At 34.5% G+C, this 27,754-nt stretch overlaps 1 protein-coding gene across 2 annotated transcripts in view; it reads right to left on the bottom strand.

Annotated features, from left to right (window-relative positions):
• The window catches only part of LOC136035508 (E3 ubiquitin-protein ligase NEDD4-like), a 102,810-nt gene that overhangs the window by 23,267 nt on the left and 51,789 nt on the right, over window positions 1–27,754 (bottom strand). For both annotated transcript variants that reach the window (XM_065717344.1, XM_065717345.1), the window contains exons 10-11: window positions 25,289–25,354; window positions 22,828–23,057 (exon numbers count right to left, since the gene is read on the bottom strand). In XM_065717344.1, the coding sequence (XP_065573416.1) occupies window positions 22,828–23,057; window positions 25,289–25,354 (296 nt within the window). The remainder of the gene's footprint in view (window positions 1–22,827; window positions 23,058–25,288; window positions 25,355–27,754) is intronic.

Here is a 27,754-nt window from a genome sequence, read left to right as displayed (position 1 = left end):
GAACAGAAATTATTCCGTGTATGAAAGGGGTTGTCCTCTCCTCAACACCCTGCTCTTTACGCTAAAGTTTGACTCTTTGTCGCAACTCTACTGTTTAAAACAATAAAAACATCCCATTATTTTGTTTTTACAATAACCTTTAACGTAGGGCGAAGTACCTTGGTAAAACAAGTAAATAAATGATGTATTGTGCCCACTTCGCTCTTCATATCACTTCACTACAATATTATCATGTAATTTTTAATGTGACGTCATTGCAACCTCCATACAGCCTTATATATTTGTAGGTGACTTCATTCTGAGCATCAAAGTAGTTTCATAAATATGACGTTATCTTTACCATATAAATTGGAATCCACATGGTGTGGTTCAGTTATTGATTGTATTTGATACGGCACAAAATAATGTTTAAGACCAATTTAAAACATAAAGAATATGAAATGGGCGCATGTTCAAACATGGAAGATGAAGAAAATAAACTGAATACTTCTGAAAAACCGAATAACAAGGGAACTAACCTGAATTTGAAAGAGAGGGATAAGAAAACAGATTTGCGTCATCCGAATACTAAGAGAACACTGGGTAAATGTACACTGCTGCTGAGCAACAAAGTCGATCAATATTTTGAAGAACAAGGATTGGAGGGCCAGGAAAAATTGGCAAAAAGAAGGAAAATAGCCATGTTCGATAAGGAGGAAGTAAACAGTAGTTTAAATCGTGCAGTTCGTGAAGGAGACCTAGAAGGAGCAAAGGAGTTAATCAACTCTTTTGGGCTGTCTTACATCAAAGAATGGTCAGATGGATACGTGCTACTTTGTCAAGCTCTGATTAATAAAAACACAGCAATTGCTAAATTACTTTTAAATCACGATTGTAAAGTCAACATTGAAAATGGTCCGTATGCTGGCTTCGGAAGAATTATTCCATTTAAGATTATTAAAAATAGAAAACTTACTGGTACGCCACTTCATCTGGCAGTTATTAGTGGTGATTTAGAAGTTATTAAGATGGTTTTAGATAAAGGTGCTGATGTTAATGCAAGAGATATTTATGGAGAAAGTCCACTTCATTTAGCAGCTTCAAGTAGATGCTCACAGACTGCTGTTGAATGTCTTTTAAAGTTTGGTGCAGACGTTCATATAAGAAATAGTGAACAACTAAGTCCACTACATTTAGCAGCTCATTGTGGGCACACACAAACAGTTGAATGTCTTTTAAGGTCTGGTGCAGATATTAATGCAAGAGGCAAATATGACGGAAGTCCACTTCATTTAGCAGCTGTTCGTGGACACACACAAACAGCTGAATGTCCTTTAAGGTCTGGTGCGGATGTTAATGCAAGATGCATATATGACCAAAGTCCACTTCATTTAGCAGCTTTTCATGGACACACACAAACAGCTGAATGTCTTTCAAGGTGTGGCGCGGAAGTTAATGCAAGAGACGTGAATAACAAAAGTCCACTTCATTTAGCAACTTTTCGTGGACACACACAAACAGCTGAATGTCTTTTAAGGTGTGGTGCGGAAGTTAATGCAAGAGACGTTAATGACAGAAGTCCACTTCATTTAGCAGCTTTTCATGGACACACACAAACAGCTGAATGTCTTTTAAGGTGTGGTGCGGAAGTTAATGCAAGAGACGTTAATGACAGAAGTCCACTTCATTTAGCAGCTTTTCGTGGACACACACAAACAGCTGAATGCCTTTTAAGGTCTGGTGCGGATGTTAATGCGAGAAATATAAATGGTGAAAGATCAATTCATTTAGCAGCTCATTGTGGGCACACACAAACAGTTGAATGTCTTTTAAGGTGTGGTGCGGAAGTTAATGCAAGAGACGTTAAAGACAGAAGTCCACTTCATTTAGCAGCTTTTCATGGACACATACAAACAGCTGAATGTCTTTTAAGGTCTGGTGCGTATGTTAATGTAAGAAACATAGATGACAAAAGTCCACTTCATTTAGCAGCTTCAAGTAGATGCTCACAGACTGCTGTTGAATGTCTTTTAAAGTTTGGTGCAGACGTTCATATAAGAAATAGTGAACAACTAAGTCCACTACATTTAGCAGCTCATTGTGGGCACACACAAACAGTTGAATGTCTTTTAAGGTCTGGTGCAGATATTAATGCAAGAGGCAAATATGACGGAAGTCCACTTCATTTAGCAGCTGTTCGTGGACACACACAAACAGCTGAATGTCCTTTAAGGTCTGGTGCGGATGTTAATGCAAGATGCATATATGACCAAAGTCCACTTCATTTAGCAGCTTTTCATGGACACACACAAACAGCTGAATGTCTTTCAAGGTGTGGCGCGGAAGTTAATGCAAGAGACGTGAATAACAAAAGTCCACTTCATTTAGCAACTTTTCGTGGACACACACAAACAGCTGAATGTCTTTTAAGGTGTGGTGCGGAAGTTAATGCAAGAGACGTTAATGACAGAAGTCCACTTCATTTAGCAGCTTTTCATGGACACACACAAACAGCTGAATGTCTTTTAAGGTGTGGTGCGGAAGTTAATGCAAGAGACGTTAATGACAGAAGTCCACTTCATTTAGCAGCTTTTCGTGGACACACACAAACAGCTGAATGCCTTTTAAGGTCTGGTGCGGATGTTAATGCGAGAAATATAAATGGTGAAAGATCAATTCATTTAGCAGCTCATTGTGGGCACACACAAACAGTTGAATGTCTTTTAAGGTGTGGTGCGGAAGTTAATGCAAGAGACGTTAAAGACAGAAGTCCACTTCATTTAGCAGCTTTTCATGGACACATACAAACAGCTGAATGTCTTTTAAGGTCTGGTGCGTATGTTAATGTAAGAAACATAGATGACAAAAGTCCACTTCATTTAGCAGCTTTACATGGGCACCAAAAAACTGTTGAATATCTTTTAAAGTCTGGTGCAGATGTTAATGCAAGAGACATATATGACGAAAGTCCACTTCATTTAGCAGTTTTAAATGTACAATTATCAAGTATTTCGGGATCAGAAACCAATGTCTATAGTAGGCCTCGAGACAAGGATGACATGACAGCACTTCATGTTGTTGCAGCTCTTCTGAAGCATGGAGCTGACATAAATATTACGAATAAATATTACCATACAGCGTTTGATCTTGCTTCATATCTTGTTGCTGATGATCTTGCTTCATATCTTGCATACCACGTATTAAAAATGATTGCGGCAAACTTATATGTAAGTGAAAGAAACAAATCACTCTTAGTCCAGGCTCTTTCCTGTTCACAATGGGGTCAGTGTGAAAGAGAACTACAGCAAATGAAGAGTGAGATAATATTTTGTAATATTTCGTTCTATGACATTTTTATTAAAGGTCATAGAACTGAATTATACACGATGAATGAAAATTCCTTGAAAAGCTTACTGAAATCAGCAAATTGGGAAGCAAAATTTCCTATATGTAAAACCATAATTGCTAGCCATTTCAGAAAGAGTATAGAAAGGAAAGTGTTGCTTGAACTAGCCAATAGAAGCTTCAATTTTCTCTTCAACAGATTTGCTGAGTTACCACATGAATGTTCTGAACAGATACTGAACTATCTAAGCACTGAAAACTTGAACAATTTGATAGATGCTTCTGAGCTTCATAACAACAGTTGAGATGGAATGGTACCATTAAGAGTTTCTGGCATAAACCTATTGGTTTAGTGATTGAAAAATATCCTAAGAGTGCAGTGGTTTAAGAATATATATTATATATATATATATATATAAATATATTTATATAAAATAAGTTGTTTGTCGACTGACGTTATGTTTGTCGACTGACGTTATGTTTTTCGACTGACGTCATTATAAGGATTGAGCATTATGACGTATTTTATGTATTTTGTAAGTTTGTATATGAGGTCATTATAAGTTGCCGTCGTTATAAGTATATAATGCTTTGTATATGACGTCATTATACGTATATAAGGCTTGCGATTCAAAGAGAATATTTAGTGTAAATCCTACAATGGCAAGAAACAGCCGAGGAATCAAATCGTGCCGAGGAATCAAATAAGCTTGCGGCTCAAAGAGATAATGCCAAACAAGAGCAGCATAAAAACAGAGTTTTGGACAAAAGAGAAAGTAACAATAGAAAGCGTGCCGAGGAATCACAAGAGCAACGTGAAAACAGGCTTGCAGCTCAAAGAAATAATGCCAAAAGAAAGGGTGCCGAGGAATCACATGCGCAACGTGAAAACAGGCTTGCGGCTTCATAGAGAAATTACCAAAAAAATCGTGGCAAGGAATCACAAGAGCAATGTGAAAACAGACTTGTGGCTCCAAGAGATAATGCCAAAAGAAAGCGTGCTGAGGAGTCACAAGAACAACATGAAAACAGGCTTGCGGCGACCGGGACACCGGGAATATAAATGACGACCGGGACACAGGGAGGATATCTAAATGACGACGGGGACACAGGCAATATTCGATTAGCAATCACTATCAACAATGCTAAAGAGCAATCATTAGAAAAATTCGGTATAGATCTGAATACGGTTTGTTTTATCCCATGGACAATTATATGTTGCATGTTCAAGAGTCGGTAAACCTGACAATCTATTTATATACACAGACAATGGGACAGCGAAGAATTTTGTATATTCGCAAGTTTTACGTAGTTAAAACATATATATATATATATATATATATATATATATATATATATATATATATATATATATATATATATATATATATATATATATAATCTATATATATAAAAATAAGTTGTCTGTGTGTTATGTCTGTTACTCTATGTATGTTACGCCAGATTATATCTTCTATATATATAAAAATAAGTTGTATGTATTTTTGTGTTGAGGGTTTACATGTAAAAACTGGGTATTGCATAAATATTTCGAAATATTTTGACAATAGATTAATGTAATTTGAAAACCTTAAAAAAGATACTCAAAATGTTGAGGTTTATTATAAATTGTTGAGCTTTAGCAAGCTTGGCACGTGAAGATTTTTTTAACTGTCAATGTTACCAAATCCTACAACAGAAGAAACAGCCGAGGAATCTGCTCAAAGAGTTAATGCCAAAAGGCTTGCGGCTAAAGAACGCAAAACCACGCAATTAGATGAAGATCAACCTGGACAGCGAGAGTCAAAACGTATCAAAACTGAAAATGATAGCGATGATGATTGGGTTTGGGATTTTGACTTGGATAAGGTCATCAATGCCTACCAGATTTTAGTTAAAAAAAAACAAAGGTTCGGCGATATGTTTTTACGTCTGAAATATAAAAAGAAAAAGAAAACTGAAACTAAAATGTAAAAACTGGGAATCGCATATATATTTCAAAATATTTTGACAATAGATTAAATTAATTCGAAAACCTTAAAACAGATACTTAAAATTTTGAGGTTTATTATAAACTAGCTATTGGGGTGGCGCTTCGCGCCAACCCAACACCAAGTTGGTGGGGGCGCTTCACGACCACCCCCCGAAGCCCCCCCGCGCGCGTAAGTCGTTGCGCGCCATATTAGTTACGCGTCATTGTAGTTGTGTCCCTGTGTACCACCTATGAATATAGATAGATTTATATATGTGTTTTAAACTACGTATAACTTGCGAATATACAGCATTCTTGGCTTTCCCATTGTCTGTGCATATACAAAGCCTTATGTACTAATAATGACGTCATATGCAAACGCTCTTTTTACAAACAAACAAACATGCATACAAACAACTCGTTTTTATATAGATAGATAGATAGATACAATACAAATTAACTGCGTAAAACTTGCGAATATACAACATTCTTCGCTGTCCAATTGTCGCTGCATATAAATAGATTGTCAGGTTTACCGACCCTCGAACATTCAACGTACAATTGTCCATGGGAAAAACAATCAGTATTAAGATCTATACCACATTTGTCTAATGATTGACCTTGAGCTTTGTTAATGGTGATTGCAAATGCTAATCGAATTAGGAATTGCAATCTTTTAAATTGAAAAGGCAGATCCGTTGGAATCATGGGAATGCGAGGAATAAGAACAGCCTCACCCTCAAAAGGCCCTGTCAAGATTGTGGCCTCTATCAGGTTTTCCATTGTTTTTTTTACGGCAAGTCGCGAGCCATTGCAAAGCTTTGGTGGGTTGATAATTCTTAAAAGTATTATTGGTACGCCTATTTTTAGTTGTAGCACGTGTGGTGGAAACCCTGAAAGATCCACGGAATTTAAAAATTCAGATGGATAATTAACCGCTTCATTTGGTTCCAAAACTGTGTCGACTGACTTGTAAAGGACTGCCTGGTCTCGAATCTTGGTCAAAACAATATTGTTGATTTTGTGGACGTCTATATTTTTGGGTGCAAGAATCGCTCTTTCACTTAGCCATTTATTATTTTTATAATTGTTTAGAATATTCGGAAATACTTTTTCAATCAATTAATTTTTGGACGTCACTAAATTACAGAAATCAGCAGGTAGTTTTATGCGTCCTGAAATTGAGTCTACTGGGAGCTTTCCGTTTCCAATTGCCAGCAATTGATCTGAAAATGTTTGACCAGAGTCATCGTTTTGCAATCGGACACACATATTTGTAGTTAATTTTAATGTTTTTACGTGTGCCCATAAATTAGAATTTTTCAGGCAAGCATTCATGTCGTCTGCAGGGGTTGATCTAGGTATTATAGGTAATGTTTGCCTGAAATCTCCCGCAAGCAATATTAATGTGCTGCCAAAGGGTTTCAACTTCCCTCGCAAATCTTTCAAGCATTGATCCAGAGCCTCGAGCGATTTTTTGTGTGCCATTGTGCACTCATCCCAAATAATAAGTTTGCATTGCTGCAATACTTTACCCATCCCAGATGATTTGGAAATATTGCACGTGGGAGTTTCTGTAGAATGCAAATTCAGAGGCAATCTCATAGCGGAATGAGCAGTTCTTCCACCAGGCAGCAATGTTGCGGCTATTCCGGATGACGCAATTGCCAACGCTATATCATTTTTTGATCGAATTGATGCCAGAATCAGTTTTATCACAAACGTTTTACCAGTACCTCTTGGCGCATCCAAAAAGAAAATTTCTCCAACGTTGTTATCGACACAATGCATTATCGTATCATAAATGTCTTTTTGTTCCGACGTTAACTTGGAAATGTTATTTTGTACATACGACAATAGATCACTCGTACTGTAACTTTGTTCACGATCCAATTCTACACATGTCGAAACTGCAGCGATACGGTTAGGTGAAGGCATTCCCAAATCCTGAAGAGGTTTGTTTGCCATACGTACGCACAAATCTATATATAATAACTAAAGTGTAGTTATAAATTTCTGATGTAAAATCAAAAGTCATATCTGACGTCTCTAACTGTTTTCGATGGAGTATATCTTCGGACATTTTTGACTTATATTTTTCCCATAACTCTGTAGGAGCTGATGGAGACCAAGTTGTTAAAATGATGCCAAACAATGCACAAATTTGACTTGGAGTTGACGTTTCGCACGCGTCATTGATGCAGTTATCCAAGTGTTGGTCATTCTCCAATAAATTCAGAGCTTGGCATGCACTACGGTAAGTGTCATGTATAGTACCGTTTACAGTTCTCAAATACTCAAAGGATGTCGGACCGGGTACATTCACCAAAAGCAGGCGTCGAAAGAAGCATTCATGTTGATTGGGGTGAACGGTGTAGAGTCTTCCTATCGTGCTATCTTTGAAGATGGTAGGTTGGCAGTCGACTGACTTACCCTGTTTTCGACGTTCAAATACTTTATTTTTAGTATTCCACGTGTAATACGAAGGCACTTCAGTATACAGCAGTTTTTTTGCAAAAGAATCATTTTTGCAAAGCGAAAAAAAAGCTGTTAATGTTGTATCCGGTGGATTCAGGGCTCTTTGTTGCACGTTGGTTTCTGAGAAATAAACACGTTGACCATTCTGTAAATGTACCGCTAAGTGAACAACAGTTGGACTACGTTCATGTATCGGAAATGAAAGAATTCCCCAAACAGCTTCATTACTGCTGATGTATCTTCCAGCCTGATATTGTACGATTTCGTCGATATTTTTGATTTCGGGCTGCAAGCCAAAAACTGCCATGTCACTACCTTTGTTGACGTATTTACATATGTATTTGATTGCCTTTACGGAGTTACAGTATTCAACGTTGATGTGTTCATTAAATGTTTTTGATAATAATGGGGAATATGGAACAACCCACTGGTTATCTACTTCGATGGTGGTACCGTTACGCTTCTTTATTATTGCTGTTTTACCGCCATCTTCAGTAGATCTTCTTCTATATTGTGGGTAACCATCATTGCCAGTAATTGTGTTAGATACTAAAAGTCGAGGATATTGCTTCGTGCACCTTCCTTTGGCCATGCATGGTGAATTTTCGTTTAGTGCACCGCAAGGTCCATGTATCATGTTTTTTACAATAATATCATGTAACCCCTTATCGACATTTTCATCAGGTATTTCAGCGTAAATCACATAATCAATTTCGTTTGAAGTAATTTTTTTATGTAGCCAGATTAGTATATGTGCGTGTGGCAAACCTTGTTTTTGCCGTTCCACTGAGTACATCCAGCATCGTACTGACCCAAACACTTCAAGTTTTACTATGTAGTTTATCAGTGATTTCAACTTTTGCCGGAAGACACGGGCCGTAAGGTCATGTCTATGAACCGCCGATTGTCCTAGAAGTAAAAGCTGCTGTATCTCGTCCCAAGATTGATTACATTTAAATGTAATAAATGATTCTGGACGACCATAGAGACGAACATACGCAATAGCATCTTGAGCATATTCATGCATATGACGGGGACTGCCAGCATATGACAAAGGTAAAATTGTTAATCTTCCAACGTTTGTGGTATTACCGTCATTTACAACTGCATCTCGCAAATGAATGTATTGTTCAGAGCGGAGCTTGGTCTGATTCAGGCGGATATATAGCAAACGGAACAATTTTAGCATACATATCAACGACGTATTGGTGAAACAATTCACGGCATTTTAAAATATAATTTTCTTCATCCTGCCGAATCATTAGTCTATAGGAATAATAATGCATTGCACTGCATTTCTTATTCATTTCTTTGTTAGTGGCTGGATTCATCAATTTAATATTAAAGTGAAAGCCGTCGGCTCCATCCCAAAAAATGATAGGATATTGTAGGGCATCGTAGCATCGATGAGTTTCAGCAATTCTTAACAACTGAGCGTTTCGCTTATGAAGAATAATATCTCGAGGTAAAAACTGATCACCGACCATAACAATTGCCACTTCATCGATAGTTGGAGCATTGTATCTACGCACATGTTGGCCAGGAGGCATTTTGTCAGCGGATATAACAATTTTATGCGTATCAGTAGGCATCAAATCGATGGCTGTTTTGAACAGACACACTAAATTATTATTTTCGTCAGAAACCCAACTTTATATATTTTTCTCAATATACTTAATCTCAAACAATTGAAGGACGTGCATACAGCAATGTGGTATTATGATATCCAATCCTCAGCAAATTATTTCCATGATTTGGGTATAACTGGGACTCCCACTTCTCCTGCCCACTGCATCCGCTCCAAGAAGTATCGCCTTCCGCCAATCAAATCAGAAAGAGCTAGATTCTCAATCAGATACCAGATCCCTTTCAACGTTGGGAGAAATTTCGCAACGTGCATTCAATTCAGAATTTCTATCACTGATGAAGTACAATTGTAAAAATTTATGATTCTCGCCTGAGAATGGTAGAAGGGACCCTGCTCTATGATAAATTTGCCCTTTTACTTTGAAAATAGACATAAATTGATCTGGATTTTCGATTTGGGCTCCAAACGACGTCATTTGGAAACATGAGTTGTATTTTCTGATTTCTGACAAAAACCGCTTAGATTCTGACGCAGTTCCAGTAAGGAAAGTCTTCAATGGCTCTGGTGGTGCAGCCAATAGAGGAGGTTTAACTTTTCCTGAGGCGCAACACATTCCCATTGTTTCACCATTGAATTTCAAGGCCTTGCAATAGGGACAAATTTTAGACATTGTCCCGATTTGAACACATCTACTCAAGCTATAATCATCGACTGGGCTGTACCTAAATGCCAGGCTTTAACTTTCAGGTTGCTCTGATTCCTCGGCACGCTTTCTCTTCTTACTTTCTCTATCAGCAGCAAGCCTGATTTCTTGCTAGTTCTTGTGAATCCTCGGCACACCTTCTTTTTTCACTTTCTCTGGTTTCATGTTGCTCTGGTAGTTCCTCGGCATGCCTTCTTTTTTCACTTTCTCTTTAGCAGCAAGTCTGGTTTCATGTTTCTCTGGTAGTTCCTCGGCACGCCTTCTTTTTTCACTTTCTCTTTTAGCAGCAAGTCTGCTTTCGCGTTGCTCTGGTAGTTCTTCGGCACGCTTTCTGTTCTTTCTTTCTCTATCAGCCTCAAGCCTGTTTCCTTGCTGTTCTTTTGATTCCTCGGCACGCTTTCTTTTCTTACTTTCTCTATCAGCAGCAAGCCTGATTTCTTGCTGTTCTTGTGATTCCTCGGCACGCCTTCTTTTTTCACTTTCTCTTTTAGCAGCAAGTCTGCTTTCGCGTTGCTCTGGTAGTTCCTCGGCACGCTTTCTGTTCTTTCTTTCTCTATCAGCCTCGAGCCTGTTTCCTTGCTGTTATTTTGATTCCCCGGCACGCCTTCTTTTTCACTTTCTCTTTTAGCAGCAAGTCTGCTTTCGCGTTGCTCTGGTAGTTCCTCGGCACGCTTTCTGTTCTTTCTTTCTCTATCAGCCTCAAGCCTGTTTCCTTGCTGTTCTTTTGATTCCTCGGCACGCTTTCTTTTCTGACTTTCTCTATCAGCAGGAAGTTTTTTGGCATAGACTCTTTGAGCATCTTCATCGGCTTTTGCCATTGTAAGTTCATCAGTCATTTTAAACTTAAACATTAATAGATTTCTACGTGAACATATATGTCTTAAATATCTTTAATGACGTCACCGTCATAGCAAAATGACGACAACTAACTTCATGACATCAGTCGACACAGAAACATGACGTCACCTGACAGACACAGATCCACAGACAGACAACTTATTTTTATATATATAGATTGTTGAGCTTTAGCATGCTTGGCACGTGAAGATTTTTCCAACTGTCAATTTTAGAATGAACATTGACCGACAAAATTTGCGATTGCTATTTGTCACTTGGTTAATACCAAGTGCAATAAAAAGGTAAAAAACTAAAAAGAAAAAAAAGCTAAAAAAACTAAAAAAGCTGCAAAACTAAAAAAAACTAAAAACTAAAAAAGAAATTATATATATCTATATATATATATCTATATATATCTATATATATAAAAATAAGTTGTATGTCTGTTAACTGACGTCATGTTTGTCGACTGACGTCATTATGAGGATTGAGCATTATTCTGTCATGAAGTTGTTTGTCGACTGACGAAATTACAGACCGGGACACCGGGACACAAATAACGACCGGGACACAGGGAATATAAATGACGACCAGGACACAGGGACATAACTACAACGGGGATGCCGGGGGGGGGGCAGAGGGGGGGATATATGAATGACGACCGGGACACAGGGAATGTTCGATTACCAATCACCATCAACAAAGCTCAAGGACAATCATTAGAATAATGAGATATAGATCTGAATAGGGATTGTTTTCCCAAGGGACGATTATATGTTGCATGTTCAAGAGTCGGTAAACCTGACAATCCATTTATATGCACAGACAATGGGACAGCAAAAAATGTTGTATATTCGCTAGTTTTACGTAGTTAAAAACATATATATATATATCTATCTATATTCACAGGTGGTACTCAGGGACACAACTACAATGGCTCTTAACTAATATGGCGCGAAAAAGAAAAAGAAAAAACCTAAAAAGAAAAAACTTTAAAAAAAGCAAAAAAATAAAAAAGGTAAAAAACTAAAAAGAAAAAAAAGATGAAAAATAAAAAAGCTGCAAAACTAAAAAATAAAGAAAAACAAAAAGAAAACTAAAAAAGAAACTATATCTATATATATAAAAATAAGTTGTTTGTAAGCATTTTTGTTTGTTTGTGGGTTTGCATATGACGTCATTATAAGTATATAAGGATTTGTATATGACGTCATTATAAGATGACACTACACAGGGAATATACAACTACAACGGGGACGCCGGGGGGCACAAGGGGATATATAAGTGACGACGGGGAATATATCTATATTCACAGGTGGGACACAGGGACACAACTACAATGGCGCGTAACTAATATGGCACGTAACGACTTATTATATCTTCTATATATATAAAAATAAGTTGTATGTATTTTTGTGTTGAGGGCTTGCATATGACGTCTGAAAAATAAAGAAGAAAAAGAAAACTGAAACTAAAAATGTAAAAACTGGGAATTGCATAAAAATTTCAATATATTTTGACAATAGATTAAATTAATTCGAAAACCTTAAAACAGATACTTAAAATTTTGAGGTTTATTATAAATTGTTGAGCTTTAGCATAATTGGCACGTAAAGATTTTTCCAACTGTCAATGTTAGAATGAACATTGATAAATTGAAAAACATTGAAAAAGATATAATGTTACCAAAAAGCAAAACCAGGCTTGCAGTTCAAAGAGAAAGGGCCAGATCAGGAATGTGCAATTTACGTCAACGAAGGCGTGTCAAGGAACTACCAGAGCAACGCGAAACCAGACTTGCTGCTGAAAGAGAAAGTAAAAAAAGAAGGCGTGTCGAGGAATCACAAGAGGAACGTGAAAATAGGCATGCGGCTTCAAGAGATAATCCCAGATTAGGAATGTGCAATTTACGTCAACGAAGGCGTGTCGAGGAATTACCAGAACAACGCGAAACCAGACTTGCTGCTGAAAGAGAAAGTAAAAAAAGAAGGCGTGTCGAAGAATCACAAGAGCAACGTGAAAACAGGCTTGCGGCTTCAAGAGATAATGCCAAAAGAAAGCGTGCTGAGGAATGCCAAAAGAAAGCGTGCCACGTAACTAATATGGCGCGTACCGACTAACGCGCACGGGGGGCTTAGGGGGGGGGGAAGCGCCCCCACCGACTAGGTGTTGGGGTGGCGCGAAGCGCCACCCCAACAGCTAGTATATATATATATCTATATATATAAAAATAAGTTGTCTGTCCGTTACGCCAGATTATATCTTATCTATATATAAAAATGAAACTAAACTGAAAAGCAAACTGAAACTAAAAATATAGAAACTGGAAATTGCATAAATATTTCTATATATTTTGACAATAGATTAAAGTAATTCAAAAACCTTATAACAGATATTTAAAATTTTGAGGTTTATTATAAATTGTTGAGTGTTAGCATGCTTGGCACGTAAAATTTTTTCTAACAGTCAATGTTAGAATAAACACTGACAAATTGAAAAACATTGAAAAAGATAGAATGTTACCAAATCCTACAACAGAAGAAACAGCCGAGGAAGCTGCTCAAAGAGTTAATGCCAAAAGGCTTGCGGCTAAAGAACGCAAAACCGCGCAATTAGATGAAGATCAACCTGGACAGCGAGAGTAAAAACGTATCAAAACTGAAAATGATAGCGATGATGATTGGGTTTGGGATTTTGACTTGGATAAGGTTATCAATGCCTACCAGATTTTAGTTAAAAAACAAAGGTTCGACGATATGTATTTACGTCTGAAAAATAAAGAAGAAAAAGAAAATTGAAATTAAAAATGTAAAAACTAGGAATTGCATAAATATTTCAAAATATTTTGACAATAGATTAAAGTAATTCGAAAACCTTAAAACCGATACTTAAATTTGAGGTTTATTATAAGTTGTTGAGCTTTAGCATGCTTGGTACGTGAAGATTTTTCCAACTGTCAATGTTAGAATAAACATTGAACGACAGAATTTGCGATTGCTATATGTCACTTGGTTAATACCAAGTGCCATAAAAAGGTAAAAAACTAAAAAGAAAAAAAGCTAAAAAACTAAAAAAGCTGCAAAACTAAAAAAAATTAAAACTAAAAAAGAAACTATATCTATATCTATATATATAAAAATAAGTTGTCTGTGTGTGGATCTGTGGATCAGGTGACGTCATGTTTGTCCGCATATGACGTCTGAATTATTTCACACTAATACAAAATAAGAAAAAAACTAAAAAAGGTAAAAACTACAAAAAAAAACTAAAAAGAAAAAAAACTAAAAAAGCTAAAAAACTAAAAAAAACTAAAACAAGGTAAAAATCTAATAACTAAAAAAAACTGAAAAAAATAAAAAAAGGGAAAAACTACAAAAAAAATAAAAACTAATAAAAAAACTAAAAAAGCTAAAAAACTAAAAAAACTAAAAAAAACTAAAAAAAGGTAAAAAACTAAAAAAAACTAAAAACTAAAAAAGAAAAAAACTAAAAAAAAGGAAAAAACTGAAAAATAAAAGAGAAAAAGAAAACTAAAAAAATATGAATAAATATATATAAAAATAAGTTGTTTGTGGGTTATGTCTGTCTGTCTGTCTGTCGAGTGACGTCGTGTTTGTCCGCATATGACGTCTGAATTATTTCACACTAATACAAAAGAAGAAAAAAAACTAAAAAAGGTAAAAACTACAAAAAAAACTAAAAAGAAAAAAAACTAAAAAAGCTAAAAAACTAAAAAAAACTAAAAAAAGGTAAAAAACTAAAAACTAAAAAAAACTGAAAAAACTAAAAAAAGGCAAAAACTAAAAAAAAAAACTAAAAACTAATAAAAAAACTAAAAAAGCTAAAAAACTAAAAAAACTAAAAAAACTAAAAAAAGGTAAAAAACAAAAAAAAACTAAAAACTAAAAAAGAAAAAACTAAAAAAAAGGAAAAAACTGAAAAATAAGAGAAAAAGAAAACTAAAAAAATATTAATAAATATAAAAAATATAAATATAAATATAATATAAATTAGCAATCAACAAAGCACCGAGACACAAATGACGACCGGGACACAGGGAGTATAAATGACGACCAGGACATAAGTAAAAAAAAAAAAACGAAAAAAACTAAAAAAAATGGTAAAAACTACAAAAAAACTAAAAACTAATAAAAAAACTAAAAAATCTAAAAATCTAAATAAACTAAAAAAGAAAAAAAGAAAAAAGGAAAAAAATAAAGGAGAAAAACAAAACTAAAAAACGAATGTATATACAGACCGGGACACCGGGATACAAATGACGACCGGGACACAGGGAATATAAATGACGACCGGGACACAGGGACACAACTACAATGGGGACGCCGGGGGGCACAGGGGGATATAAATGACGACCGGGACACCGGGACACAAGGAATATAAATGACGCCCGGGACACTCAAAGAGAAATCACAGACTGGAACACCGGGACACAAATGACGACCGGGACACAGGGAATATAAATGACGACCGGGACACAGGGACATAACTACAAAGGGGACGCCGGGGTGCACAGGGGGATATATAAATGACGATGGCGACTCAGGGAATGGTCGATTAGCAATCACCATCAACAAAGCTCAAGGGCAATCATTAGAATCATGAGGTATAGATCTGAATACGGATTGTTTTCCCATGGACCATTATATGTTGCATGTTCAAGAGTCGGTAAACCTGAAAATCTATTTATATGCACAGACAATGGGACAGCAAAGAATGTTGTATATTCGCAAGTTTTACGTAGTTAAAAACATATATATATATATATATATATATATATATATATATATATATATATATATATATATATATATATATATATCTATCTATATTCACAGGTGGGACATAGGGACACAACTACAATGGCGCGTAACTAATATGGCGCGTAACGACTTACGCGCGCGGGGGGGCTTGGGGAGGGGCGCAAAGCTCCCCCACCAACAAGGTATTGGGATGGCGCGAAGCGCCACCACAACAGCTAGTCTATATATATAAAAATAAGTTGTCTGTGGATGTGTGGATGGATGTGTCAGGTGACGTCACCTGAAAAAACTGGATCAGGTGACGTCAAAACTGAAAAAACTAAAAAAGGCAAAAACTACAAAAAAAACTAAAAACTAATAAAAAAAATAAAAAAGCTAAAAAACTAAAAAAACTATAAAGGTAAAAACCAATAAAAAACTAAAAAAAAAACTGAAAAAACTAAAAAAAGGCAAAAACTACAAAAAAAAACTAAAAACTAATAAAAAAAGTAAAAAAGCTAAAAAACTAAAAAAACTAAAAAAACTAAAAAAAGGTAAAAAACTAAAAAAAATAAAAAATAAAAAAAAACTAAAAAAAAAGGAAAAAACTGAAAAATAAGCTAAAATAAAGGTAAAAACCAATAAAAAACTAAAAAGAAAAAAAGGAAAAAACTAATAAATGACGACACTCAAAGAGAAAGCGACCAGGACAAAAGGAATGTTCGATTAGCAATCAACAAAGCACCGGGACACAGGGAGTATAAATGACGACCAGGACATAAGTAAAAAAAAAAAAACTATCTATATATATAAAAATAAGTTGTCAAACTAAAAAAAGGCAAAAACTACAAAAAAAACTAAAAACTAATAAAAAAGCTAAAAAACTAAAAAAACTAAAAAAAAGGCAAAAACTACAAAAAAAACTAAAAACTAATAAAAAAATAAAAAAGCTAAAAAACTAAAAAAACTAAAAAAAGGTAAAAAACTAAAAAAACTAAAAACTAAAAAAAACTAAAAAAAAGGAAAAAACTGAAAAATAAGCTAAAATAAAGGTAAAAACCAATAAAAAACTAAAAAAAAAACTGAAAAAACTAAAAAAAGGCAAAAACTACAAAAAAACTAAAAACTAATAAAAAAAGTAAAAAAGCTAAAAAACTAAAAAAACTAAAAAAACTAAAAAAAGTTAAAAAACTAAAAAAAATAAAAAATAAAAAAAAACTAAAAAAAAAGGAAAAAACTGAAAAATAAGCTAACATAAAGGTAAAAACCAATAAAAACTAAAAAGAAAAAAAGGAAAAAACTAAAAAAAATTTTCATCTAAAAAACTAAAAAAAACTAAAAAAGGTAAAAACTAAAAGAACTAAAAAAGAAAAAAATAAATGACGACACTCAAAGAGAAAGCGACCAGGACAAAAGGAATGTTCGATTAGCAATCAACAAAGCACCGGGACATAGGGAGTATAAATGACGACCAGGACATAAGTAAAAAAAAAATTAACAAAACTAAAAAGAAGGTAAAAACTACAAAAAAACTAAAAAGAAAAAAAAAACTAAAAACTAATAAAAAAACTAAAAAATCTAAAAATCTAAATAAACTAAAAAAGAAAAAAAAAGGAAAAAAATAAAGGAGAAAAACAAAACTAAAAAACGAATGTATATACAGACCGGTACACCGGGATACAAATGACGACCGGGACACAGGGAATATAAATGACGACCGGGACACAGGGACACAACTACAACGGGGACACCGGGGGAAACAGGGGGATATAAATGACGACCGGGACAAAAAAACTAAAAAGAAAAAAAAACTAAAAACTAATAAAAAAAATAAAAAATCTAAAAATCTAAATAAGCTAAAAAAGAAAAAAAAAGGAAAAAAATAAAGGAGAAAAACAAAACTAAAAAACGAATGTATATACAGACCGGGACACCGGGATACAAATGACGACCGGGACACAGGGAATATAAATGACGACCGGGACACCGGGACAGGGAATGGTCGATTAGCAATCACCATCAACAAAGCTCAAGGGCAATCATTAGAATCATGAGGTATAGATCTGAATACAGATTGTTTTCCCATGGACCATTATATGTTGCATGTTCAAGAGTCGGTAAACCTGACAATCTATTTATATGCAAAGACAATGGGACAGCAAAGAATGTTGTATATTCGCAAGTTTTACGTAGTTAAAACCATATATATATATATCTATCTATATTCACAGGTGGGACATAGGGACACAACTACAATGGCGCGTAACTATTATGGCGCGTAACGACTTACGCGCGCGGGGGGGCTTGGGGGGGGCGCGAAGCGCCCCCACCAACTAGGTGTTGGGGTGGCGCGAAGCGCCACCCCAACAGCTAGTATATATATAAAAATAAGTTGTCTGTCTGTCTGTGGATGGATCAGGTGACGTCACCTGAAAAAACTGGATCAGGTGACGTCAAAACTGAAAAAACTAAAAAAAAGGCAAAAACTACAAAAAAAAACTAAAAACTAATAAAAAAAATAAAAAAGCTAAAAAACTAAAAAAACTAAAAAAAGGCAAAAACTACAAAAAAAAATAAAAACTGATAAAAAAGCTAAAAAACTAAAAAAACTAAAAAAAGGCAAAAAACTGAAAAATAAGCTAAAATAAAGGTAAAAACAAATAAAAAAAACTAAAAAAAGGAAAAAACTGAAAAATAAGCTAAAATAAAGGTAAAAACCAATAAAAAACTAAAAAGAAAAAAAGGAAAAAACTAAAAAAAAATTTCATCTAAAAAACTAAAAAAAACTAAAAAAGGTAAAAACTAATAGAACTAAAAAAGAAAAAAATAAATGACGACACTCAAAGAGAAAGCGACCAGGACAAAAGGAATGTTCGATTAGCAATCAACAAAGCACCGGGACACAGGGAGTATAAATGACGACCAGGACATAAGTAAAAAAAAAACTAACAAAACTAAAAAGAAGGTAAAAACTACAAAAAAACTAAAAAGAAAAAAAACTAAAAAAAGGCAAAAACTACAAAAAAAAACTAAAAACTAATAAAAAAGCTAAAAAACTAAAAACTAATAAAAAAAATAAAAAAGCTAAAAAACTAAAAAAACTAAAAAAACTAAAAAAAGGTAAAAAACATTCTATAACATTGACAGTTGGAAAAACCTTCACGTGCCAAGCTTGCTAAAGCTCAACAATCTATTTATAATAAACCTCAAACTTTTAAGTATCTGTTTTAAGGTTTTCGAATTACTTTAGTCTATTGTCAAAATATTTCGAAATATTTATGCAATGCCCAGTTTTTACATTTTAGTTTGTTTTCTTTTTCTTCTTTATTTTTCAGACGTCATATGCAAACACTCAACACAAAAATACATACAACTTATTTTTATATAGATAGAAGATATAATCTGACGTAACAGACATAGTGTAACAGACATAACACACATACAACTTATTTTTATACAGATAGAATAGATATGCAAAGATGAAGGAAAAAGGTTAGCAAAAACGAACATAGAGGCAACATTTTTCTTCTTCTTCTTCTTCTTCAGATTGTTAAGGAAACACTTTCACATAATCTCATCACTAGAATCAAATTCTAGTGCCACACGGTTTTACTTATTCAAGAGAGGGCAATCTTAGTAAAGGCTAAAAGCTGCAAAACTATGGTTCTCTTTTACTAGGTTCCAAACTGGAACCTCCTAGAACTTTCTTAGCTGGAGCCAGCTGAGAAAGGTCGATGGCTTTTCCCGTGTGTGGTGCATTATACACTAAGCGACAAAGGACACCGATATGAAAAACTCTACGCCCTCCTGGCTCCATTTTCGGTCTATCTTTACTTCGAATGTGGGATTTTCTACTATTGGGGGGGGGGGGCTCTTATGCAGCTATTGTGGTTTTCCCTTTGCATAAATTCTCTCCATGCCTGCTACAATTGAATCTTGAATTGGAATAATGACTAAAATATATATTATTTTTCAATTTATGTATAAATAAGAGACTAAGTTTCACAGCCAGTGTTCGATTCAAGGAATGGTTTTTCGACTACTACAATATGACTAACAAGGTTAAGTGCTTCAGAGATCGCAGTGATTTTTCACCGGAACCTCTCGGACCTAGAACCTGGAACATAACGCTTTACCAACTCAGCTACTTCAGCTTGAATAAATTTGTTTTTGAATTGGTATATGATGAAATAATTCATGACGTCAGTCGACAGACAGACAAACAACTTATTTTTATATTAGCTGTTGGGTGGCGCGTAATTTCTCTTTGAGTGTCCCGGTCGTCATTTATATTCCCTGTATCTTGGTCGTCATTTGTGTCCTGATATGTAATTTCTCTTTGAATATTCTCTCTTTTCCCGTTCGTCATTTATATATCCCCCCTGTGCCCCCGGCATCCCCGCTGTAGTTGTGTCCCTGTGTCCCGGTCGTCATTTATATTCCCTGTGTCCCGGTCGTGATTTGTGTCCCGGTGTCCCAGTCTGTAATTTCTCTTTGAGTGTCCCGGTCGTCATTTATATTCCCTGTGTCCCGGTCTGTAATTTCATCAGTTGACAAACATGACGTCAGTCGACAAACAACTTCATGACGACATACAGCTCAATCCTTATAATGACGTCAGTCGACAAACATGACGTCAGTCGACACACAAACATGACGTCAGTCGACAAACACACAAACCAACAACTTATTTATATATATATAGATAGAAGTCTTAGAACTGTTTTCTTTCTACATGCAATATAACACAGTTACGGAATCTAAGAAAACCCTACGGAGAAATCGGAATCCTTTTAAAAATGCTGTAATCACCCCTCCCTTATAAAACTTATCCCAAATCACTAGAAAATTCTGCTGCAAATTCAAATTCTTGCCTGAATATATTTTCGAACCCAAATTTTTATATATCTATTATACGACTTTTTTCGTTTGAAGTATTGATACCTTTTTTATATTTTTAGAAAAGATTCAAGTTCTTTTTGAAAAAGTTGTTTTTCAAGTTCTTTTTCACTTGAAAAAGTTCAAGTTCTGGGACAAAATTCAAATTCTTCTTGATTGCAAGGTTGACTATAATTGGAAGACACATGTTCATCTGTTTCCGATAGACATCGGATGACCTGTTGACTGTATCGAATTAAAGACGCTTCTTGACTACTAAGGTACTTGCGTCGTTCCTGCAGCGTGTTGCTACAGCAGGGCTCAAACTCTGGGAATTACCAAGCTGTGATCAAACCCACTGCGCCACCACAGCACATCTTCTTCGTTGACTTTGCACGTTTTAGAATTTCAAAATAATTTGCCAACAATACGGTACCTTTCCTACCTTTCCACTGCCTAAGAAAAGCGTATTTTTTTAACTGTAAGGGTGAGTTAGGGAGGTAAGGGTGGACAGGGGGGTAAGGTGGGGTTGGGAGGGATGAAAGGGGGAGGGAGAGTTGTACATTAATGAGTAAAAGAGATTGGATTTATTATTATATGTAAGTAGATATGTAGACTTTTGCCAAGCTGTACCAAGCTGTGATCAAACCCACTGCGCCGCCACAGCACATCTTCTTCGTTGACTTTGCACGTTTTAGAATTTCAAAATTATTTGCCAACAATACGGTACCTTTCCTACCTTTCCGCTGCCTAAGAAAAGCGTATTTTTTTTAACTGTAAGGGTGGGTTAAGGAGGTAAGGGTGGGCAGGGGGGTAAGGTGGGGTTGGGAGGAATGAAAGGGGAGGGAGAGTTGTACATTAATGAGTAAAAGAGATTGGATTTATTATTATACGTAAGTAGATATGTAGACTTTTGCGCAAATACAAACCCTCATAGGTTTTCCCCAGCAGGAAAGTGTTGTATTTTATTTATTTATTAGTGAATCTTGAAATAAAAACTTGAACTTTCCTGTGGAAAAGCTAGCTTATTATTCTTACACATCCGTTCAAAAACGATAGAAAAATGTTTGGCTGGTTTAGCTCTTTAGTGTAAAAGCCCAGCTTTAAAACGGCTTACCTTCGGGTTAAAACTGATAGAGCTAAGCCATAAATTTCTTAAAATTAACAATTATTAATGACATAAATATTTTTCAAACACCAAATACTTTATAGGATTCTTCTTCTTCCTAAAGTAACCTTGTCAAGTTTAGAAGAAGCGGCAGAAAAATTAGAAATGACCCACCCTACCCCTGTTAATTTTTCATTAAATGGTAAACAACCCCATTCCATACAAATTTTCTCTAGTATTTCAAAAAAAGCAATATAATCAAATTGGCTCCTTTAAAGTTGAATTCATCTAGCAACTGATTATTTTTAAAAGAGTAGAAATTTTCCCCGAAAAGTGATTGTTTGCCCTAAGTTAGTAAGGACTGTAAGATACCGTAGGTTAGTTAACGCAACTAAATAATTTAGTAGTAAAAGTTAGTGATATTAATAAAAGAAGAGGAATCATAGTACAAATATTAGATGTTTGCATTCCAAAACAAGCTTTAACATTCCGCCAGAAAATCGTAAAGACGAATATACAACTAAAAAAAAAAAAAAAAAAAAAAAAAAAAAAAAAAAAAAAAAAAAAAAAAAAAAAAAAAAAAAAAAACAGAAGAAATCTTCCCAAGCCCAAAAAATCTACGTTTTCATATGAAAAAGTGGTGCTATAAAAAAGAGATAAAGTAAATTTCTGATCAATTTCTAGTTTTCCGGCAAGCCTTGTCAAGCAAGAACGAAAGCGACGTTCTTTGTGAATTCTGAGCGGGGTTTCTATTTGAAAGCAAAATTCTCAAAAACTTTTCTTAGAAAATTGAAAAACAAATCCGTTAGTTTAATTCAAAAAAGAATATGGAACATTTCATTAGCATTGTAGAATCAAAAGCATATAAAGAGGAACTTTACTGATAAGAGAGGGATTCAACTGATTAGACCACGTGCCTATAGTCATATTTTTTAGGGTGGAAAAACACATTTTTTTAAATACCGATCCGAAAGGAAAGTAAATCAAGTTTATGCATGTATGAAGATATTTCAATATTGGAGTGACACGCAATACGGCTTTTGACCGAAAATCCAGTTTCCGAACTTTTAAGTTCGGAAACTGGTTTTAAGTTCGGAAACTGGTTTTAAGTTCGGAAACTGGTTTTAAGTTCGGAAACTTAAGTTTCCGAACTTAGATTAAGGGCCAAAAAATACTTACGTTGCTGAATATTCAAAGAGGCCATAATATGGGTTGAACATTTCTTTGGACAGTAGGTAAAACCATTCTCTTGCCAAACCCCCATAATCCAAGCCAACTTCACCGTCAAATTCTATCCATAGCTTTGCTCTTAAAACTTCTGGTTTGGTAATTTGGGATATCACCCGAAAAGAATCTTCTAAAATACATTTCCTCGAAACACGGATCTCAATCTTATTCGGCTGATGAGGCTAAAAACAAATTATCGATACTGACAACCCTGGATAACCACTAATAATGCACTTTTTATTTAGTGTAGCTCTAGCAGTCAATTAGGAAACCAGAACCATTGAAATCAATATATTAGTATAAATTCAAGGTTACCAAAACGACGGTTGTATTATTAATATTACTATTTATTTATGCTATTATATAATATATTAAAATTCCCCAATCTATCACTATTTTGGATAATTATATCTTAATGACAAAAACGTTTGAATGTTTGGACCTAAAACACACTTTTTCGAAGGGGTAAAACCCCCATCTGCCACAAGTTTTAGTAGGGAAAAGCATGATATTTAAGCTAATCGGGTCTTTGGGCTCATGTAATTTACCTTTAAAATATCATCATTTTACAATTTTCCATACGTCTTCTAGTGTTTCCCATATAAATCGTCTTTTTTTAGTAAAAAAAAAAAAAAAAAGTAAAATCGATCCCTCAAATAAACTATAAAGAAAATATTTTATATATATTTCTGGAAAGTTCACGCCAGAAATACCCAGGGATTACACCTATATATAACAAACTGAAATCAATTTTTCTTTTTTATTCTTTTTTTTTTTTTTTAATACAAAGGAACTCTAAAATTGACCGCAGCAGTTGAAAGCCCACAAGCAGTAAAAAAAAAAAAAAAAAAGTGTAAACATTACTGTCATGAGTTTTTTAGCAATACTCGTCTGACTACTCCTATCTGAAACATAATCACCCTGAATTAACACACTACCTGCATTCATTCCTAATATTTTCTTTGAATTATTAATCCAAAAAGTCGTAATATCACATCTTATTTTATATAATTGGTATATACAAACCAAATATATAATAAATTGGTTTTATTATATATTGGTATAATATATATATATATATATATACCAAATTGGTATATATAATTGGTATAAATCAGTATATACAAACTAATCGCTTATCTGAAAACAACCCCAGCATGTTAAGCATTGGGTATCTCAAGCGTCAGCATATTTTCCATGAATTACAAGAAGGATAGGTTTTAATCCTTTATGCATCAAGCCTGAAGACAAGCTAGTAGCCTATATCTCATTGTAGACATATGCATGAAGTCATTTGATTTCATTGAAAGTATGTATACTTTTTTTCACGACAGAAGGACCGAGCTGAAACTTACTAGAAATTTTTCCTAGTGTTTTTTCGAAAGGTGGGGTAACGGAAATTAGGTTCTTTTGTTTTGGTGAAAAGGGATAAGAAATTTTTATCCGGTCTTCACGAAAAAAAATAGGCCAAGTATATTTTCCGTTTAGTATCGATGTCTTTATATAGGCTCATCCCATAGGCACTGTTCGTAGGTCACTCCTGTGGCGTCAATGATGACACAAAGACGCCTAAATTCACAACCACCTAAAAAAGCATAAATTCACGAAACCGTAAAGTAAAAGCTTAATAAATTTTTATTCGAATTTTAATAGAGTACAGTATGGTGCTCAAAATAGAGTTGAAATGGAGGGTTAAGTCGAGCAATAGCAGAACAGTAGCTAAGTTTTCAAATGAGAAAAAAGTATTTCGAAGCTAAGTATTTCTTTGACTCCCTGAGGTACAGGGAATTACCGTGAAGGTACTAAGTTAAAATTCTCCTTTCTTCATATAAAAAGTCCTCTCCTAACAACACTTCATTCTGACGTTCAATCATTATCCTCTAAAATCTAGTAGCATTATAAAGAACTGTCAATTCAGATATTTAGTAACTGAAAAGAATTAAAATCCTTTTTTCCCTAAAAATGAGTACATAAAAAATTTAAGACACAAACATATCTCTCAGAAAAAGAAGGAAAATTTGACATCAAGGATCGTCTTTTACATGAAAGAAGCCGCATAAATAGACAATATTGTTCTAATGAAAGGTGACGTCGATAAAGGTGATTTTTGTGATTTCACCTTTCTATGTGCTCAACAATTGCTGCATAAGCATTAACGAAATGATACCCCTTTATTAGTGTTGTAAATTGATTTATGATGGAAGCCAATGTAGATATTTGACAGACCAGAAAGTTTTGTAATTTTTTTTTACCAAAAAGGTTAGCAATGCAGGAAATGACAGGTGGCAGCTAAGCTATATAACATAACAAGTGTAGTTCCATTGAAATGAAATTTGACATTAATAAATGGGGTATATACAGTGCAGTCATTTGCCTTTTTAATGATGATATAAAAACTATAAAAAAAACTTACTGCCTTTGGGAGTGTATTTTTGAAGAATTCATATTTTCGCTTGTAGTCTCGGGAATAGGGAATCGGCTAAAAATAAAAGCAGTGAATCAATACAGTAAGAAAATATATATGCATACATACAGAATAGGCCTAGCGACACAAAGTTTGGGAAACTAGACACAAAAATAGCATAGGCTTTCAACACTCGTGCACAGGGTTGCCAGATTGGTGTGAATTGTTAAAATATCAATCATGAACGTATGAAGTACAATTAGTGCTTCGACTTTCCACAAATTTTCCCACCAAAGAATTAGCTACTCTGAAATCTCCCAAAAACTAACGTTAGATTTAGATTTCAAGTTGTCGTTCCAGTATTTAAGAACGTCAATTTTCAAGAAACCCAAATTTCTTTCGTGGAAATTCGGAGAGGACTACCCCAAAACATTCACGAATAGTGGAAACACTGATGACAAGTCTGACATATTTTAATACAGAGCCCGAATTTAAACTTTAGGGAACAGACCATTTCGTTATGAAGACCAGAAAAACATATAGATACTTTTTTTTTAGAAAATGAATCAAAGCACCTCGTTTTATGTCTTTGCCTAAGAATTAAGTCACCTAAATGCCAAATATAACTCCACTTTTTTGTCCTGAAAATTTTACCAACGCGCTGGATTCACTCAGGTTTAAGTATTCAGCTGTTGATTTTTCCAATTACATACATACATATTTGACTAAGCCTGTCAAGAGGCAACCTCAAGAAACTAAACCAAACAAGGAAAAAAACAATATAACAGTGATACGAAAGCAGCAGCTACCCCGGCTACGCTGTTTATGAATAACATGCCGTTATAAGTTAATTACCTGAATATACGACACAGTTCAAGAAACACGGATCAAACTGCAACCATAAATTTTATAAATTCGTTATTTTTACTAAAACATAAGAAAAATTTTATATCAGATAAAGTTTAAAATTCTTTTTTCGGCAACTGAAAAAAAAAACACGAATACCATCCTAAAGCACTAGTGATATCCTAAATTTTGCGATCGACAGAATCAGAGACAATTTCCATCTTCCACTACGATGTCCATGAATGTGGATAGTGGTTTTCAAGTTTTGTTAATAGTCTGAATTAATATGCTTCAATGACGATATAAGTTGTAAATAGTCTTGTTCACAGAGAATAACAAGGAAAATCAAACTAACATGTAAGCAACTAGACGAAGTGAACCTTAAGAAGCAGAAAAATAATACATACAATTTAGAAATTTTCAGGCTATTTTTGGCTATTGGAGAACAAGTACTAAGGTTGTATTGGACATCACCTAACATAGAATTAAGGACCAAAAGCAGAGTCCTAACTACATGACCCAAAGATTCAGCTTTAAGGGCAAGCCAGAATTTACCAACAGGCCCACTAGCCCCAGGCCTAGGGGCGCACAATACCAGGGGGTGCAATAAATTACCACTGAGTGATTTTTTTCTTTAAAAAAAATGGGTCACAGTGATAAATCGTCAAAGGGCCAGATGCAATGCGCAGCCACGCGGCCAATTCACAGGAAAGTGATTTTAAAACAATACAGGAATTCCATGGACACTTATAAAGTGTCAGATGTCTCCCAAGAATGGCAGCTGAGAGTTTGGTATAACCACACTCCTTCATTACTTTTGGTTCATCAGTTACTTTCTGTTCAGTGCTCTCAAGATCCAAAGATTACGGATACTTCCCTAAAAATTTCACAAAAACGCTTGGACCTACAAGCATCAAGGCTCTACATCTGGCCCTGACTAAGGGCCATTGTTGAATTTTCGAAAATCATCTAGTAATAATAATAATTTTTGATTAAGTAAAGTTTACCTAAGAGCTTGAGAATGGAAATTGCTGCCTTTTAGTCACAACTGAGAAAAATGATAAATTATTCAATGGAAATTCAATGTAATTTGCAAAGCACTAATTAAAAAACACCAATTGATATTATTTTATATGGAATTAATTAATTAATAGATAAATTATAATAAGAATAAATAAGTTGTTCACAAGAACTACTAGTCAATATTAGTTTTTAGAAAGTAACTTGACTAACTGCACACTCGAATCAAGCCTGCTACATAACATTCTGATTTCTTTTTCCTTTTTCCACCAGATGATTAATAAAATGTAGTCAAACAGCTATGTACATACTTACCACATACTTTCACCATTAATATTATACTATTTAGAAGTTTAAATTGTGATGTATTCTCCTTCAAAGACAAAAGAATTGGCTAAAATTTTGGCTATACTAGGTAATAAATTTAAAGTTTAGGTTGACGAAATAAAATCTGCGTTTTCCACATCCTGAGAATAACATGCTTTCATTTTTATTGGAATAAAAAGTATTAATAACTATAGTTATTATTTATTATTCCGGCGTAAAGCTTATTTTAGAAATCAAGAGGAATTAAAGATTATTTCTACCTGTACCTCTCCCCCCTCCTTA

Source organism: Artemia franciscana, chromosome 14, assembly GCF_032884065.1.
Source record: "Artemia franciscana chromosome 14, ASM3288406v1, whole genome shotgun sequence".
Taxonomy (NCBI): Eukaryota; Metazoa; Arthropoda; class Branchiopoda; order Anostraca; family Artemiidae; genus Artemia; species Artemia franciscana.
The sequence above is the reverse complement of the archived record's forward strand: the minus strand, read 5'-3'. Positions and strand labels throughout refer to the sequence as shown.